This window comes from Pezoporus wallicus, unplaced genomic scaffold (genome assembly GCF_028554395.1).
Source record: "Pezoporus wallicus isolate ANWC-B61680 ecotype Strahan unplaced genomic scaffold, APGP_CSIRO_Pwel_v1 contig_8232, whole genome shotgun sequence".
Classification (NCBI taxonomy): domain Eukaryota; kingdom Metazoa; phylum Chordata; class Aves; order Psittaciformes; family Psittacidae; genus Pezoporus; species Pezoporus wallicus.
In genome coordinates this window covers 2378476-2392678 of record NW_026637105.1, presented here as the reverse complement: position 1 = coordinate 2392678, position 14203 = coordinate 2378476, and the positions used below count along the sequence as shown (strand labels likewise).

Here is a 14203-nt window from a genome sequence, read left to right as displayed (position 1 = left end):
CCTTTTGGGATGGAGAGAGCTGAGGGGCTCAGGCACCCCCTGGTCTCTTCCCTGCTCCTGACTCTCTCCGGGGACAATCTGGCACCAGATCCTGAAGGTTTCTTTTTAAACAATCCCATTCAATTGAATCTCTCCTCCCTTTTCAGGCCACAGCTGGCCAGGATCAGCTGACGATGAGCAGTCTGGGCTCAAAATACAAGCACAGGCAAAAGATGCTCCCAAACCCCACGGGGACTTTCCAATAGCTCTCAGGTGCCACTGCAGCCTGCCGTGGAGGACTTTGCATCCAGTGAAATGAGATGCCAGAGAGGAAAACTCCTTTAACTACCAGGAGATAAGGAACTAATGAGTTATGCAGCTTGTATAGTTCTCCACACGCACATTACAGCCAGCCCCACACACATTTTCCAGCAAGGAGGAAAGGTTCATGCTCAACTCATGCTTGGATGGTGGTAAAACTGGGAGAACCCCATCCCAGGCTCCTCCTTCCTAAGGAAAGATTACTCTTAGGGCCCAGCATTAAAGCACCGTCCTTCCTCTGGGCACGATGCAGTTTTGCTCCTTCCAGTACAGAAGAGAAAAGCTCTTAACTGAATCACAAAATACAGCGCTGGTCTCCCAACAAGAACTTGCTGTGGCCCCTGGAGTTATCGTGGGATGTGGAAACTGTTCCCTATTGCAGGAACGCAGGAATTCCATACTCCTCCCACAGCACCCATGCTGCTGCTGCTGTTCTGGTTGCAAGACACACGAAAAGTGGTCTCAGGACTTTGGAAAAGCCTTTGCTTGGTGCCTATCAGGCTCTGGTACGTGCACGCTGGGAGAACCCAGCTCTCCCAATCCTCTGGGATGGACACAAGGGCAAGATCCACGGAAATAAAAGCGATCATCCCATTTTTATGGTGGTTCTGAACTGTAGCAGTGTTAAGAGGGAAAAACCCCCACCTCCAACCCACACCCTGAGCTATGTGCTACCAGTGCCCCAGTGCCAGTGCACAGGATGAGCTGTGTGCTACCAGCGCCCCAGTGCCAGTGCACAGGATGAGCTGTGTGCTACCAGTGCCCCAGTGCCAGTGCACAGGATGAGTGCCTTCATTAATGCTTGGAATAAGCCCCTCTGCAGCTCAGTTCTGCCATGGGCACATCCCCTGTGTGGCAGGGATGGGACTGTAAAGGGAAGATCACCATCCAGCCCCTTCCCAAACATCACCGTATGGGAATCACGATCCCCCTGAGCGCTGGGAATGCCACGTTTTGTCCTGTCCCCCTAAGATACGATAAATGCTGTTGTAAGGAGCTCTTTCCCCCCTGCTCTGTCCTGAAGACCCCAGTGCTGCTACACAAAAGGAGTGACCCCGACGGCCACCGCTGCCGCCCGCCCTGGTGACGGTGCAGAGCCATCGCCTCCCTTCTCTGTAAGCAGACACAGCACGTTCCCGATCCATACCCACCCCAGCTCGAGCCGTCCACTTAAATACACCTCTGCTGGCAAGGAAATCAATGCCCACAGCTCGGAGTGCTTCCAGGAGCACAGCAAGACTGTGCTCTCAGCCCGCCGGCTATTCCCGGAGCCACACCAGCAGCGGTGCCAAGCCTGAGGTTTCAAGTACAAACGAGGGATAAATTCCCTCGTTTTCCATAACCAAAGGGGTGACGTTTCCCAGCTGTGCGCTCCAGGACTGGCAAGGGAAGGAGCTGGATTTCACGCTGCAGTTGGGAAACCCTTTCTGCCTCGGAGCACGTTGCAATGAGATCAGCCCCTGGGAGGCAATGCCTCTGCTCCCTGCTGCGGGGGCAGCCTCAGGCACGCAGCCAGTGGCTGTTCCTAAGGGCAGGAGCATTTAATAGCTGGGACTGTCCTGGGACAGACCCCAGCCCAGTGGAAGCTCTGGAAGGAATTTATTGCTCCTGTTAAAACCGGGCTTTGGCTTCCAGCTAAGGCTGAGACTTGTAAAGCTGCGGGAGCTGAGGCTGTCTGCACGTGCAGGGAGAGTCGAGCTCAGCATCTCAGCCAGGCCCAGAGCCAGGAACCCCCCCCAGTGAACCCAGCCAAGGGGATGCACAGCTCCAGACACTGAAACCCACTCTGACCCCTTCAAAAGCCAAGGTTGAGCTCTTTGGGGTCCTCTTTGGCCCAGCGCTCTGCTGCTGTCCTGGGCACAGAGGGAGCTGCCTCCAGCGCAGCCCCAGCAGCCAGTCTCCATCCACCTTTCAGTCAGGGAGAAGCCTTGGTTCCTCTGGGGTCCACAAAGAACTTCACCCCAGCAATCCCATGCCCTCTGCCTCCCCAGCACAGGCAGCCAGGAAAGCCTGGCCAAGGCTGGCAGGAGGATCCCTTGCTTTCCTGCGGGCTCAGGGACTCCTTTAGCTCTGATGGGGAGAGGGATGATGGGGAGAGGGATGACTCGGGTTTCCTCCAGTGCAGCACACAGTAAAAGGTTTATTTTTTCTGCTCTTCAATAGCAGAGGCTTTCTGGAGACAGAGCTCGAGGCAATTTCTATGCAGCCACAAGGGAGACAGAAATGGAAGAAACCGGAGCGTTTTGATGGGTGAGGGCTGCTGGAGCAGCAGCTCTGCAGAGGGCTGCATTCCTCACGTGTAGTCCTGTAAACTGACCCCTCTTCCATTATTCATCAGAGCCTGCAGCTCCTCAGAGCCCCTGCTCCTCAAACAGGCATTTATCTGTTATTGTTTGAAGAGCTCAGCAGCTCGCTGTTAACCACAGCCTGGCCTTGCCAAGGGTGAGGAGCACGGGCTCCGGCAGGAAGGAGCCAGGGAGCTGTCAGGCTTCCCTTCAAAACCAGACCCACTCCATTGCTCCAGCTGACACCACGGAGCAGCCAGCTCAAACCAAGGGCTTCAGAGCTGCCAGGCTGGCAAAGCGGAGCACTAAGAGTGGCAAGAGCTGCAGCCCAGACCCTGCAGTGCAGAGGGGAAGGTGAATTTCCAGGCAGCACCAGACCATGCTTGAGATGTTCTGCTCCCACCAGGTTATCCCAGGTTATCCAGGGCCAGACTGGCCGGAGCACTCTTGGCTGGAAGCCACTGAAGAAGGGCAGTGGGCAGAGGATGGTACCTGCTTCTTCCCACATTCTCCAGCTTTCCAGTTCCTGGAGAAGGGAGCAGCAGCTGCACAAACACGGTTCAAAGCACAGAACTTCACTTGTTTGGTTTAAACCCCCTCGTGTTAAGAGGCTGTGACTGGGGGTGGCCAGCACTGATGAGGATCACAGCACTGGACGTGTCTTGTGTCTTGCCCTCCGCTGGGGTCGCATGCTTGGTGATGCAGCTCCAGAGAAGACAGGGCAACCGTCAATGGATGCTCTGCAGCACAAGGTCTGTGTGAAGGAGAGGGATGCGCTGCTGGACAGCAGAGCTATGAGCAAGCCCTAATGCACTACGCCACGATGGAGCCTTGTCTCTTACATCCTGAAGAATTCCGGGTTCCTGACTAGGGCTGAGAGCCTGATTCCTCCCCAGCAGTGAAGTCCAGCCTGCAGGAAAGCTGCTCCAGGTACATCCAGTTTGCAGTGGCAGTGAAGAGCTGGGCTCCTCACAGGAGGAGTGCAGCAAAGCCAAGAATCAGCCTTATTTCTAACAGCAGCCAACTGCTGTTGAACCACTCAGAGGACAGGCACGGAGCTGTCACAGGTACGTGGCTACAGCCCTGTTTCCTCCAACTCATCCCAAAGAATTACAGTCCAGAGCTGTGACTGCAGCTGTGCTTTGTCATCACTAGGGCGTTACAGAGGGGTGTTTCACCCAGACCAACACACACTGATGTTAACAGTACTTCTCTAGCCAGAAATATCCATGTCCAGGGTTCCTGCCTATACCTTCCCTTGGTGAAGATACTGCAGGGGGGGAGGCCTTTCTGCAAGCGTTACCTGGTCAGGACACAAGGATAAATCAGCAGAGCTGGGAAGGAGCCGCATCTTCCCCTTTACTGCATTCCCACTATGGTTTCCTGCCTTCAGCAGGTGGGGCAGCTCACACCTGGTACGTGCAGCAGAGCAAAGCCTTGCTCCGGTCTCAAAGGTCTCTTTTATGGTGCAAGGCAGAGCTGGAAGAGGTTACTTATTCACCTCCCCATTGCACACTATTCTCACCCAAGAACAAGCTGATCAGCACTCGCAGCCTCAGCTACCTCCAGAGAGAGAGTGGGCACACTCAGCACTGCAAATCCCCTCCTCTGCTCTTCATTATGAAGTGATTTCACTAATTGGGTGTTGTGCTTGTATGCAGAATTCCTCACACTTGGCACCTTCAGGGAGCACCAGCTCACTCCTCAGCCAAGCTGGCTGCAGAGCAGGCTCTAAAACCCCAATTATGAGAGGTTCCGTTCTTTCCACTGACTTCAAGCCCTCTGTTGCTGAACAATGCCCAATCTTCAGCCTACCTGACAATTAAAACCTAAAGAACATGGAGGAGAACAAGGTTCAGTACCTAGGGACCGATGCACAGCACTGCTGATTGGCCCCTGGGGCAGAGCAGCTTTGGAGAGCACAGCAAGAGACCTCCTGCTTTGTTCCTGACCTGCGCAGAGATGCAGCTGAGGTTCAGCCAAGGCTGTCTCAGAGATGCTTCTCTCAGTGGCAGCCCAGGCTATGCCAAAGGAAACGGAGCAGGCAGAAAGCAGACCTTGAGCTCTCTGCTCCGCAGAGGATGCCGGGGCAGCGGTCCTGCTCCTCTACCACCAGTGCAAACGTTGAAAGAGCAGCTCTTCTGTTCAGCAGCCCATGGATGTTGCACTGAAACCTCGCACCACCTCTGCTGCTGCTCTCCTAAAGCCAACATCAAATTTTAACAGGTAAAGCACCACCACCAAAGAGATAAGAACCCCCAAAACCCATCCTTGTACCAATCTTTGCCAAAGGTCCTGCTCAGGGCAGCACTGCAATAGCTGTCTGCTTTTAGGGATGGGGCCAGGATTGCCTGACAGATTGAAAGCTTTTACAGTAGGGACACACTGAGAACATCCAGATGAGCAAGGATTCGGGCATGAGCAATCTAGGGCTGTGCTTGCTGACAGAAGAGGGATTTGTCTGGAATTCCTTATGGCCACAGAGCTGGAATGCTCTTGGGGTGGCCCTGACTGCAGACCGTGCAAAGGGATGCATCCCAACCTGTAGGATCTTGCAGGCATTTCCAGGATACTCAGATAAACACGCCGAGGTACGATGCTTGCAGGGACTTGTGCTCCACAATTGCTCTTGAAAGGTGGGAATCCACAAGAGGTTGTGAAATGCCCCCGCTGTAATGGGCACGAAGCTCAGCTGGAGCGACAAAAGCAGCCAGAAAGTACCAGATCACAGCCAGCCTGGCCCAAAACATCCCCTCCTGCCTCTGCAGCGCCCATGTCATGCCCAAAGACCCTCATGTGCAATGAGAGCAGGTGGGATGACGATGGAGGCATCAGACTGCAGCAGTCGAACGCTATCAGCTGCGAAGTTCCCAACTCTTTTGAGGAACTCTCGGATTTCCTCCTTTGCAAAGTGCCTTTGGTTACTGCCCAGGCAAATAACGATTGTATTTGTGGCAGCATCCTCCTCAGAGGGACAGGAACAGCACTTCCGTGTGGGTGTTGAGTAATCGCCACTGCCGTTGCTTCAGGCTATTATTAGAAGGGATCACGGAATTAGCTGCAAAGGGATAGCAAGTACAGACCGAGGATAAAGGTGCCTCTTCCCCTTCCAGCTCTCCCCACACAGAAGGGATGGGAGGGATCCTGAGCAACCTTCAACTTGAGAAGAGCCAAGCTCAGATGTTTACTGACTCTTTCTTGTCCTTCCTTAGTCCTTGCAGGCAGAGCCAGTGCCAGGAGCTGCTGCTGGCATCTACCCACCAAGTGACCAGAGAAAGACACAGCTCCACTTGCTTCCCCCATCTGCAGCATCACAGCTGGTTCAAAGCAGCCCTCCCGTTGAAGGTATGTGTTTATAGGAAGGATTTCATTTGGCCGTGCTGGCAGCAAACGTACCTTGTACAAACTTGGAAACACAACGGAGGTTATTTCAGGAGCGTGCAGAGGGATCCCTGTGTTCAGACGTTACCGAAAATGGGATTGTCAGGCAGTGCTCGCAGGCAGTTTGGCCACCGGGCCTTGGAGAACGGCAGAGCCGGACACCTGCACGCTGCAGGATGCTGGACAGCTTCCTGCTGCTCTGCTCCAGCTCCCCGCAGCTGCACCGGGGGCTTCACATCCATGCACCACAGAGGGACAGACACAGAGCAGCCAAAAGAACCCCAAGTGCTTTTTGGCCTCTATAGCATGATCTTTCCGTGGGGCTGCATCTCCGGGTGGGATCAGACAGGGATTTCCCAGCGGTGTCTTTCAAAGAAGAAAACCTCTGCAAGTCCTTTTAAAGCAACATCCTTCAGTGGCTTTATGGGGGGCAGCTTAGCCAAGTGTTTGAGGATGGAAGAGCCAAAGCCTCAAGTCTCAGAAACCCAGCTGGAATCCAACCAGAACAGATGCATTTATTTCCCTGTGCCAGAGATGCAGGCACAGTGAAGAGCCATAAACCCACCAACCTCATGGGAGGCACGTGCACAGTCTCATTGACCTCAGTTCATAGAACCCATGTCAGAGATTCTCTGCCAGCCACTGGAAAAGTGCCAGTCCAGCAACTGGGACACGAAGGCGGGACAGGCAGGTGAGGTGCAGTGGCAATGCTGGCAATTCCAACAGAAGTCTCTGATAAAACCTGTCTCAAATGCGGACAATTGGTTTCTAGGTTTCAATATTCCTAAAAATATAACTGGAAAACCAACACAATCAGCCCCATGGCCTTTAGCATCGAGGGTGATTCAGAGTGGTACAGGGCATTCCCTGAGGGGAAGGCACAACCCATGCGTGGTCTCCCCAGCCGAACCAAGCACGTTGTGTCCTTCTTGATGGTTACAGCATGCACATAGCAGAAAAAGAGGTCCTGAAAGGCTTCTGATGTCGAGGTACTGCAGTGGCCCTTCTGCCCTGCACAGTGTGAGTGGGCACAATTAGGAAATACCCACACCAGTAACACTATGCCTCTGCCTCATACTCAGAGAGGGCTCACATCAGAGCAATTAAAGCCCTTCAGATCTTCCTGCATGGAGCAGGAAGAGCTTTAGGTGTCTGAAGAAGGCCAAGCAGATGAAGACCCTTGCCCCAAATACGGAAGAGAGCAGCTCAGTTCCCTCTGCCATTCCCAGCTGATGTTAACGGGGATGCAGAGGGCAACTTGACGGAAGCAGAGCTTCTCCCAGCCCCACCAAAGCAAGAGAATAAACAGACAGCAGGCGCTCAGCAAGGGCAGCTGTGCCAAAGCCACCCAATACTCTTGTATTTCTCATCCCATTTGGCAGAGAAAGGTGTAAAGACCACACGGAAACACCCCAGGGATTCTCACTTCCAACCCTCTGCTGCAGCCTCCAGTCCATCGCCTGTGTGCTGGACTGAGGGAGCCCTTTGTGAAACTTCCCAGGTACTCGGACGATGAAAGGGAGAGAAAGGAAGAGGCTTTATCTTTTCTCTTCCCCTTCTCCAGTCCCTTCCTCTCCCACATGCACTCATCCAGGCTACAAAGCAGCAGTTCAGAGGATTTAAAAATAGCTGTAATTAACGCAGCTCCCAGGGATGACTTGAAAACACAACCCCAGAGCGCTTTTACCTTGGATGGAACATTCCCACCTTCTTCAGGAGCAGCCTGCCCATTCTGCAAAAGAAGAGAACTTGCCATTAGCACGTGCCAGGCATAGGACTGCTCCTTACACCCCCCCTTACAGAGGCTGCTGGCTCTGAGAGCCCTTCACGCAGGACAAGGAATGGGAGGACGCCACTTTCAGACATGGGACAATTTGGAAACTCCTCATAGACACAGGAGATGTGCCAAGGAAGCCCTAATTTCCCCCAGAATGAAATCAGGGCTGCTTATACAGCAACCATCACCCGTGGGGCGACGAGCATCCCTGCACTCCTCAGCTGTGGACCCCTGGGGAGTAGATGTAGGAATCCCATCTTAAGCAGTACATGCTGCAGAAACTGCTCTGCAGACATAGCCCATCCCTCGTGCCATCCCATCCCTCCTGCAGCCATGCTGGGACTACCCCCTCCACTGATTCCCTGGGATTCCTGGAAGAAGCAAGAAGGGGAGATGAGGCGAGGATGGGAAAGCAGTGCTGGAGTGCAGTTAACAGCCACTGTGCCATGACGCTGGCGATAGCAGGAACGTTTAGCAGTTCCTTAGTACCTTTAGTACCCTGTCAGCAGGAAAGCTGCACCTCCTGCTTGGCTCCAGGCCACCTCTGGCCTGAAACCCCAGCTCCTGCTGCTGGAGCTGTGCACAAAGTCACCACAGGTGACCTGGACCGCTCAGAGCAGCATCAGCCGCTCACACCGAGCACTGAAGACATGCAGACACATCAGGTGGAGCACAGCCCCGTGCCTGGAGGAGCCAGCAGGAGCAGAAATGGGTGGGATTTAATGAGACAGATACTCAGAGCAGGGTAAGCACGTACAAAAGGTTTTCTGCAGACTCTGGAGAAAAACAAGGGCAAGAAGATTTTGCTTTGACATCTGTTTGTGCGACAGTCTCAGGCTCCAAAACTCATGGAATTCCTCTCTTCCTTTGAAAGAACAAAGCAGATTTATTCACCCCTCTTCAGAAGTTATAGTCCAGGAGAAGAGCTGCAACGCAATCGTATGCCAGCCTCTCAGATTCTTTCAATGACTGGGTTTGAGGCCTTTCAGGAGTCTTAACAGAAACCAAGCCAGCTCCTTCCCTGGAGAAGCAAGGGGACATCAACCAGACCTCTGCCTTAACACTACCTTCCTCCCCCTGCTAATACCAGATAAACCTTGCAATTGTTGGCCTAGAGAGAGCTTTGGGGCTGCTGAGGAATCCTCCTTCTAACGCTGCACTCGCTTTCTGCAGCATTCCCTGGGTGCTTCCAGGTTCACCCTCCTCTCCTTCCCATAGGAAGCCATCCCTGCTTGGCTGCCTGCTCCCAACCAGAAAAGGTGCAATGCTAACGAATGAAATTGAAGCACAAGTTTAGCTCTCAGCTACTTCAAATCCACAGACAATAGTCCAGAGCCTCCATGTATCTTCATATTCAGGTCTCTCCACTCCCACCTCAGCCACCTGCCAGGGCTACCACAACGCAGAGTACCACCACACCTGATGGGGAGAAGACAACCTGCCTCTTGCTTGTCTTCTGATGCAACAGCCTCTACTGCTGGGCCTGCAAAATCCACCTTCCTATGGGTCCACCCTGAGCTCCATAACTCACCTCAGTGCCAACTTCAGCTCAGCTTCAGTGGCTGAAGAAAGCAACGGCACCACCACACAAGCCAAGTCCTTCCAGAGGAACGTTGCCCTCGTGTTTACCCAGAGCTCTTGGGGCCGTTAGGACAAAGAATAGCAGAGAAGTGAAGTAAGGCTCCGTGTTTATGCAGAGCCTGCACAAAGAGGGGGCAAACGCTGCGCTCAAGATAACCACACTTGGAAGCACGCTCGTGTTTACTGGCTCGGCTGCTACTGATCACCAATCCATCACTCGCTGCTAATCCAAACCATCGCTCCGGGAGGGCTGCTTGTGTCCAAAACAGCTTAAGAAGTAGAATTTCAGTGTTGGACAGAGGGAAGCAGTGCCTGGCTCGTGGTCTGGAGAGCAGATCCACAAGGCACGTGTCTGGAGAGGGGTGAGCTGATGCATGGCGCAGCTCTTTTATTCCTCTGTGAAGATTAGCAAGCGTCTGTCCGACCCTTCAGCTTCAAGGGTAAGGTAGGAGACATGGGGTGCCTCCTCCAGACCTTTTGAGTGCTGCATTTCATCAGCTCCCTACCCTGAGGAACACTTGCCCTACAGGCTGCTGTTGACAGAAATCCATCCTACCTGGGGATGGAAGGGATGTGGAAAGAAAGAGAACAGCGTCCATGCCAAGGAGGTTTCTTGGGCATTTAAGTCCATGCTCTTAGAGGGATGGAGCTCTGGATGAAACAGTCACTTTCTCAGGCTGACATAAGGCAGATGTATAAGGAGAGAATCACAGTATTCAGAGCCAAGAGCTTCCTTCTACCCCAGAGCAAAACCAGTCCTTATTCCCTCATATGGAATTCAAGAGCCATTTGTAAGTGTCCAGGATGGAAACACACTCACAGTTACACACTCATCACCTCCCGAGATGAACTCCAGCCGTTCACCGTGTTGTGAGTAGAGCTGAAAGAGCTTGTGGGTTTCTTGGGTTGCCGTTTGCCTCTTTAAAATGCTTGCTTTCTGCACTCCCCCTGCATACCACACGCAGCACGCTAGCGAGCACACGTGTGTTTGCCTCTGTGCCAGATGCCCTCTTACAGCACATTGTTCTCGGGTTGGAAAGGAGCCTCCTGAACTCTGAGAGCAACCCTGAAGCTCTCCCATAGGCAGCAATCAAGCAATGCCTGCTGCAAGAGGGAGGCACAGCCCCTTCCCTCCTGCCCAGGGCAATAGGGAGCTGATGCAGATGGTGGTAGAGCAGGGCTTGGGCTACCAAGAAGGCAGCGACACAAACCTTCCTGGGGGCCAGCAGCCTGTCCCTGCAGCCGGTCCTGCTCCAGGGCGAGTGGAAACGGGGATTGCAGAGCTAATCTGATGGGCACATGGAGCAGCAGCCTGGCAGGGGGGCACAGCTAGAACTGCCCGAGAGGGAATGCAAAAGCCCTTGTGCACATGTGCTGCTCTAATAAATTGTCTCAATAGCAGGCAGGGAAGTACCCTGGAAAACAAGTGCACTTGGTTACGCAACTGCCAGCGTGGCTGAACTTGGGAGATGTTTATCTTAGGACATCTTGCATTTTAAATCCCTTTAATTCCGCATAATCCGCAGCACAGGGAGCAGTTTACAGGACAGGCGAGTGCTGCTCTGATGTGAAACAGGGACGAGTGGCACCCCGGCAGGACCGTGTGAGGTGGTGCCCACTCCTGCTGCCATCGAGGGCTGTGCTCTATAGTTAGCACCACCAGCACAAGTCATCCTGGATTAGCGACAGCTCTGCTTAGAAGAGCAGCCTGCTGCTATTTCTAGACCTCTAGGTTTTGACTAGTCACTTCGGAGATGCCCATATACAACACAACGAGGGTACCAGGTACTCAGGGATGCTCTTTCCCCCAACTTTGATGAACCACGAAGCATTCAAGCAGGAAGGAACAGGGAAGAAACCCTTCACCCCAGAGCATCAGGTAGTTTGACACAAGAACAAGGCATTTTATTAGTATTATTAAGTGGAATTTGTGGATCTTGCTGCCTGTCAGGGACCTCCAAAAGAACTCACGTAGCCCAAACAGACCAAGGAGTCTACGCACGAGGCGTATCAGAGACAACAGTTTCTCAGCTTCCTCCCCTATCTTTTGATCATTGTTTTCTGCATTGTTCAGCTAAGATGCTTGAAACAGATAAGTTATTCACGAACAGCTCCTGCTCAATAAAGGATGAGACACTTACACTGGCAAAAATAATTAGCTTGAAGTGGTTGGGTTTGGCGTAATCCCACGTCAGTTGTGTTGCTGGATGCTTGTGTAATAAGACAAGAGTTTCAAAGTAAAGCAAGGTCCCGATGACAGCATCCATCGCTATGGTGATGGAATCATTCAGCTCCAGCCTCCATCACCTGTACTCTGCCCCAGCCAGGTTTTTCTACTACATAAGCAATATTCTGAGTAACACGAGCAGCAGAGAGAACAGGAGGAGAAGAACAAGGAGCAGTATCACGATGTTAGCTCAGTCCCCAGCACTGAGGGACTTGTCTCCTGCAAGGGATCCATTCAGGCTCCCACTGCCACCCTCTCCCGTCTGCTTCCCCAGCCCAGCTCCAGGCTAAGCTCTGGTGGGCTGGGACAAGGGGCACCAGTCATGACCCATCTCCAGCAGCAAACAGCCAACACTGCTGGAATGCAGTGGAAAAAACACCAAATCCCATAACAATAGGGCTGATGCCTCCATCCACCAGCATGGTGACAGCACCTCTGCTCTGTGACTCAGAAAGCAAAGGTTGGAGGGAGCCGGTTTCTAACCTGGATGGCAGCGATCCCAGGGCAATTTACGTAACCAACGTTCCCGAAACGTCTCCCGGGTTTCTCAGAGGTGCCACCTTGCCCAGGAGTGGGGAAAACTTCATCCTTAGGCCCCTACCTTGGGCCTCAAGGCGCAAAACTCCCCCCAGGCCTTAGTCCCTCTCTGCTGTTTGCAGATATTCTGCTGGACCTCAGGCATCCCCTAACCCCTGGCCCAGGCGATGGCAGCCAGGGTTAGAGGTGAAGAACATCTCTGTTAGTTTTCCTCACTGGAATCAGGCACCTGCACTTCCACACCTTAGGACCGGTAAACCGCCAGTGTCCCATCTGCGGAACCACCACCTATGAGCAGCTCCTGACCCTGCCCTAGAGCCATGGCCAAGGTGAGATGGGGGCAGCTCAGAAGCCAGAGGCAGGCCCCCAGACCTTCCGTTTACAACCAACGCACAAGTTACCAATGCAATGGGGAAACCAGCCACGATCTTCGCAGCTGACTCGGGCTGTGAATGCACCAGAACCCTCCTGGGCCTCTTCCGCTTGGGAGAGATCCCGTGATGCTGACGCAGCGCCTGCCTGGCACCTGGGAGACCTGGGATTAAGGAGTAACTGAAATCTCACCCGCGGCATTCACCGCCCTGGGCGCTGGCATCGCTTTGCTCCCGTTATGACTCGAGTTGCATTTTTTGGCTTTTCAGGCTATCTTCCCACTCAGAAACCACAAAGCAAAGCCCTGTCCCCCAGCACCAGCCGGCAGCCCGGCTTGAGGCGCACCAAGTGCTTCCAGGCAAGGCAGTTATCACCACAGGACCTCAGCTTCTCTCCCACCTTCCAGCACAAACCCACCCTCACGACTCGAGCAATGCTTCAGAGCAGATGCTCTGAGCCCACAGCACCCCACGCACATGGGGGGCTCTAGGAGAAACTGTCACAGCAGCAGTGGTGAAATGCTGCTTCCAGTCAAAGCACAGATCTCTCAAGAGGCAAATTTAAATGGGAACGAGCAAATCTGACTGATCAAGACATCCCCAGGCAAGATAAAGGAGCGTGACAGCACCGAATCCAGACAAAAGATGGGAAAGCACCAGGATGTGCCCCCCCCCGTCCCGGTTTCTCCAGGATTGCTGCTAGTTCCCGGCTGGATGAGGTGATGTTTAACTACAGAGTGCCAGAGCACAGTGCCTCAGCGGCTGCTCTGCGATGGCTGCAAACTGCTACGAGCTGTCCCTTCATTCTGAAATGGCTGTGATGCACGCCTGCAGATGTGGACAGATGCAGTGCGCTGTCCTGCACATCTGGCTGCCGGGGGGCGGGGGGGAAGGAAGGAAAAGAGCAAAGCAAGAAGGAAGGGCGCACATCCAGCGAAGTGACACAGGACAGTGACCGGAGTTTGAAACGCAGGCCTGAGGGAGCAGCTGGGGCTGGGAAAGCGGATCCCGAGGAACCCTGAGGGAGAAAGAAAGACCCCAAACCGGAGACATCCATTCCTTGGGCCTTCAGCGGGGAGCGCTTCCCTCTCCGGCTGCTTGGAGATGCAGGAGCACGCTGCTTGCGCTCCCCGAGCTATGGCACAGCGGGGCCGGGCAGCGCGCCCGCCCCAGCCCCACGCCGGCCGGAGCAAGCCCGGCCCCGCACAGCCCCGGCCGCCTGCATCCCCCCCGCCCCACCGAGCCGCCCATCCGCTTCCACCCGCGGGTACCGCGCCGGGAAGGGAATGGGGGGACCGGACGGGGCGCTCCTTTGTTCGGCGGAGCCCCCGCGGTCGGTCAGGGCCGGTGCCCGCTCACCTCCGTGTCCAGATGCACCACCTCCATGTCGGGCCAGGGCTCGGCGAGCTGTGCGAGCGGCATGGTGCCGCCGGGCTGCCCGCGGGGCTGCGCTCCGAGCCGCCCGCGCTGGGCACCGGCTGCCCGGGCCGGGCCGGGCCGGGAGCGGCGGGAGGGGAAAGGAGGGGACGGGAGGGGCGGAGCGGCTCCGCCCGCTGAGCCGCGGGGCGGGCCGGGGCTCGGCCCCGGGACCCCCCCTCGGCAGGCACGCACCGGGGTAGGGGTGCTGCGGGGACCTCCGCACCCTTCACCCTGCCCTGATGGGCTCTGGATGCGAACGGATCGCACCCCGCTGGCTCCTCGCAAGGCGAGAGGAGCAGCCGCTAGCAGGGAGCCCTCCAATCAC

The 14203-nt window shown here is 54.7% G+C and overlaps 1 protein-coding gene across 4 annotated transcripts in view; it reads right to left on the bottom strand.

Moving 5' to 3' along the window:
- RPS6KA1 (ribosomal protein S6 kinase A1) overlaps positions 1 to 13949 on the bottom strand; it is a 36705-nt gene extending 22756 nt beyond the window's left edge. For 2 of the 4 annotated variants that reach the window (XM_057403534.1, XM_057403537.1), the window contains exons 1-2: positions 13819 to 13949; positions 7654 to 7698 (exon numbers count right to left, since the gene is read on the bottom strand). In XM_057403534.1, coding sequence (XP_057259517.1) covers positions 7654 to 7698; positions 13819 to 13881 — 108 coding nt within the window. In that variant the 5' untranslated portion in view covers positions 13882 to 13949. The remainder of the gene's footprint in view (positions 1 to 7653; positions 7699 to 13818) is intronic. The other 2 variants (XM_057403536.1, XM_057403538.1) reach the window with 2 other exon arrangements.
- Positions 13950 to 14203: the final 254 nt, after the last annotated feature.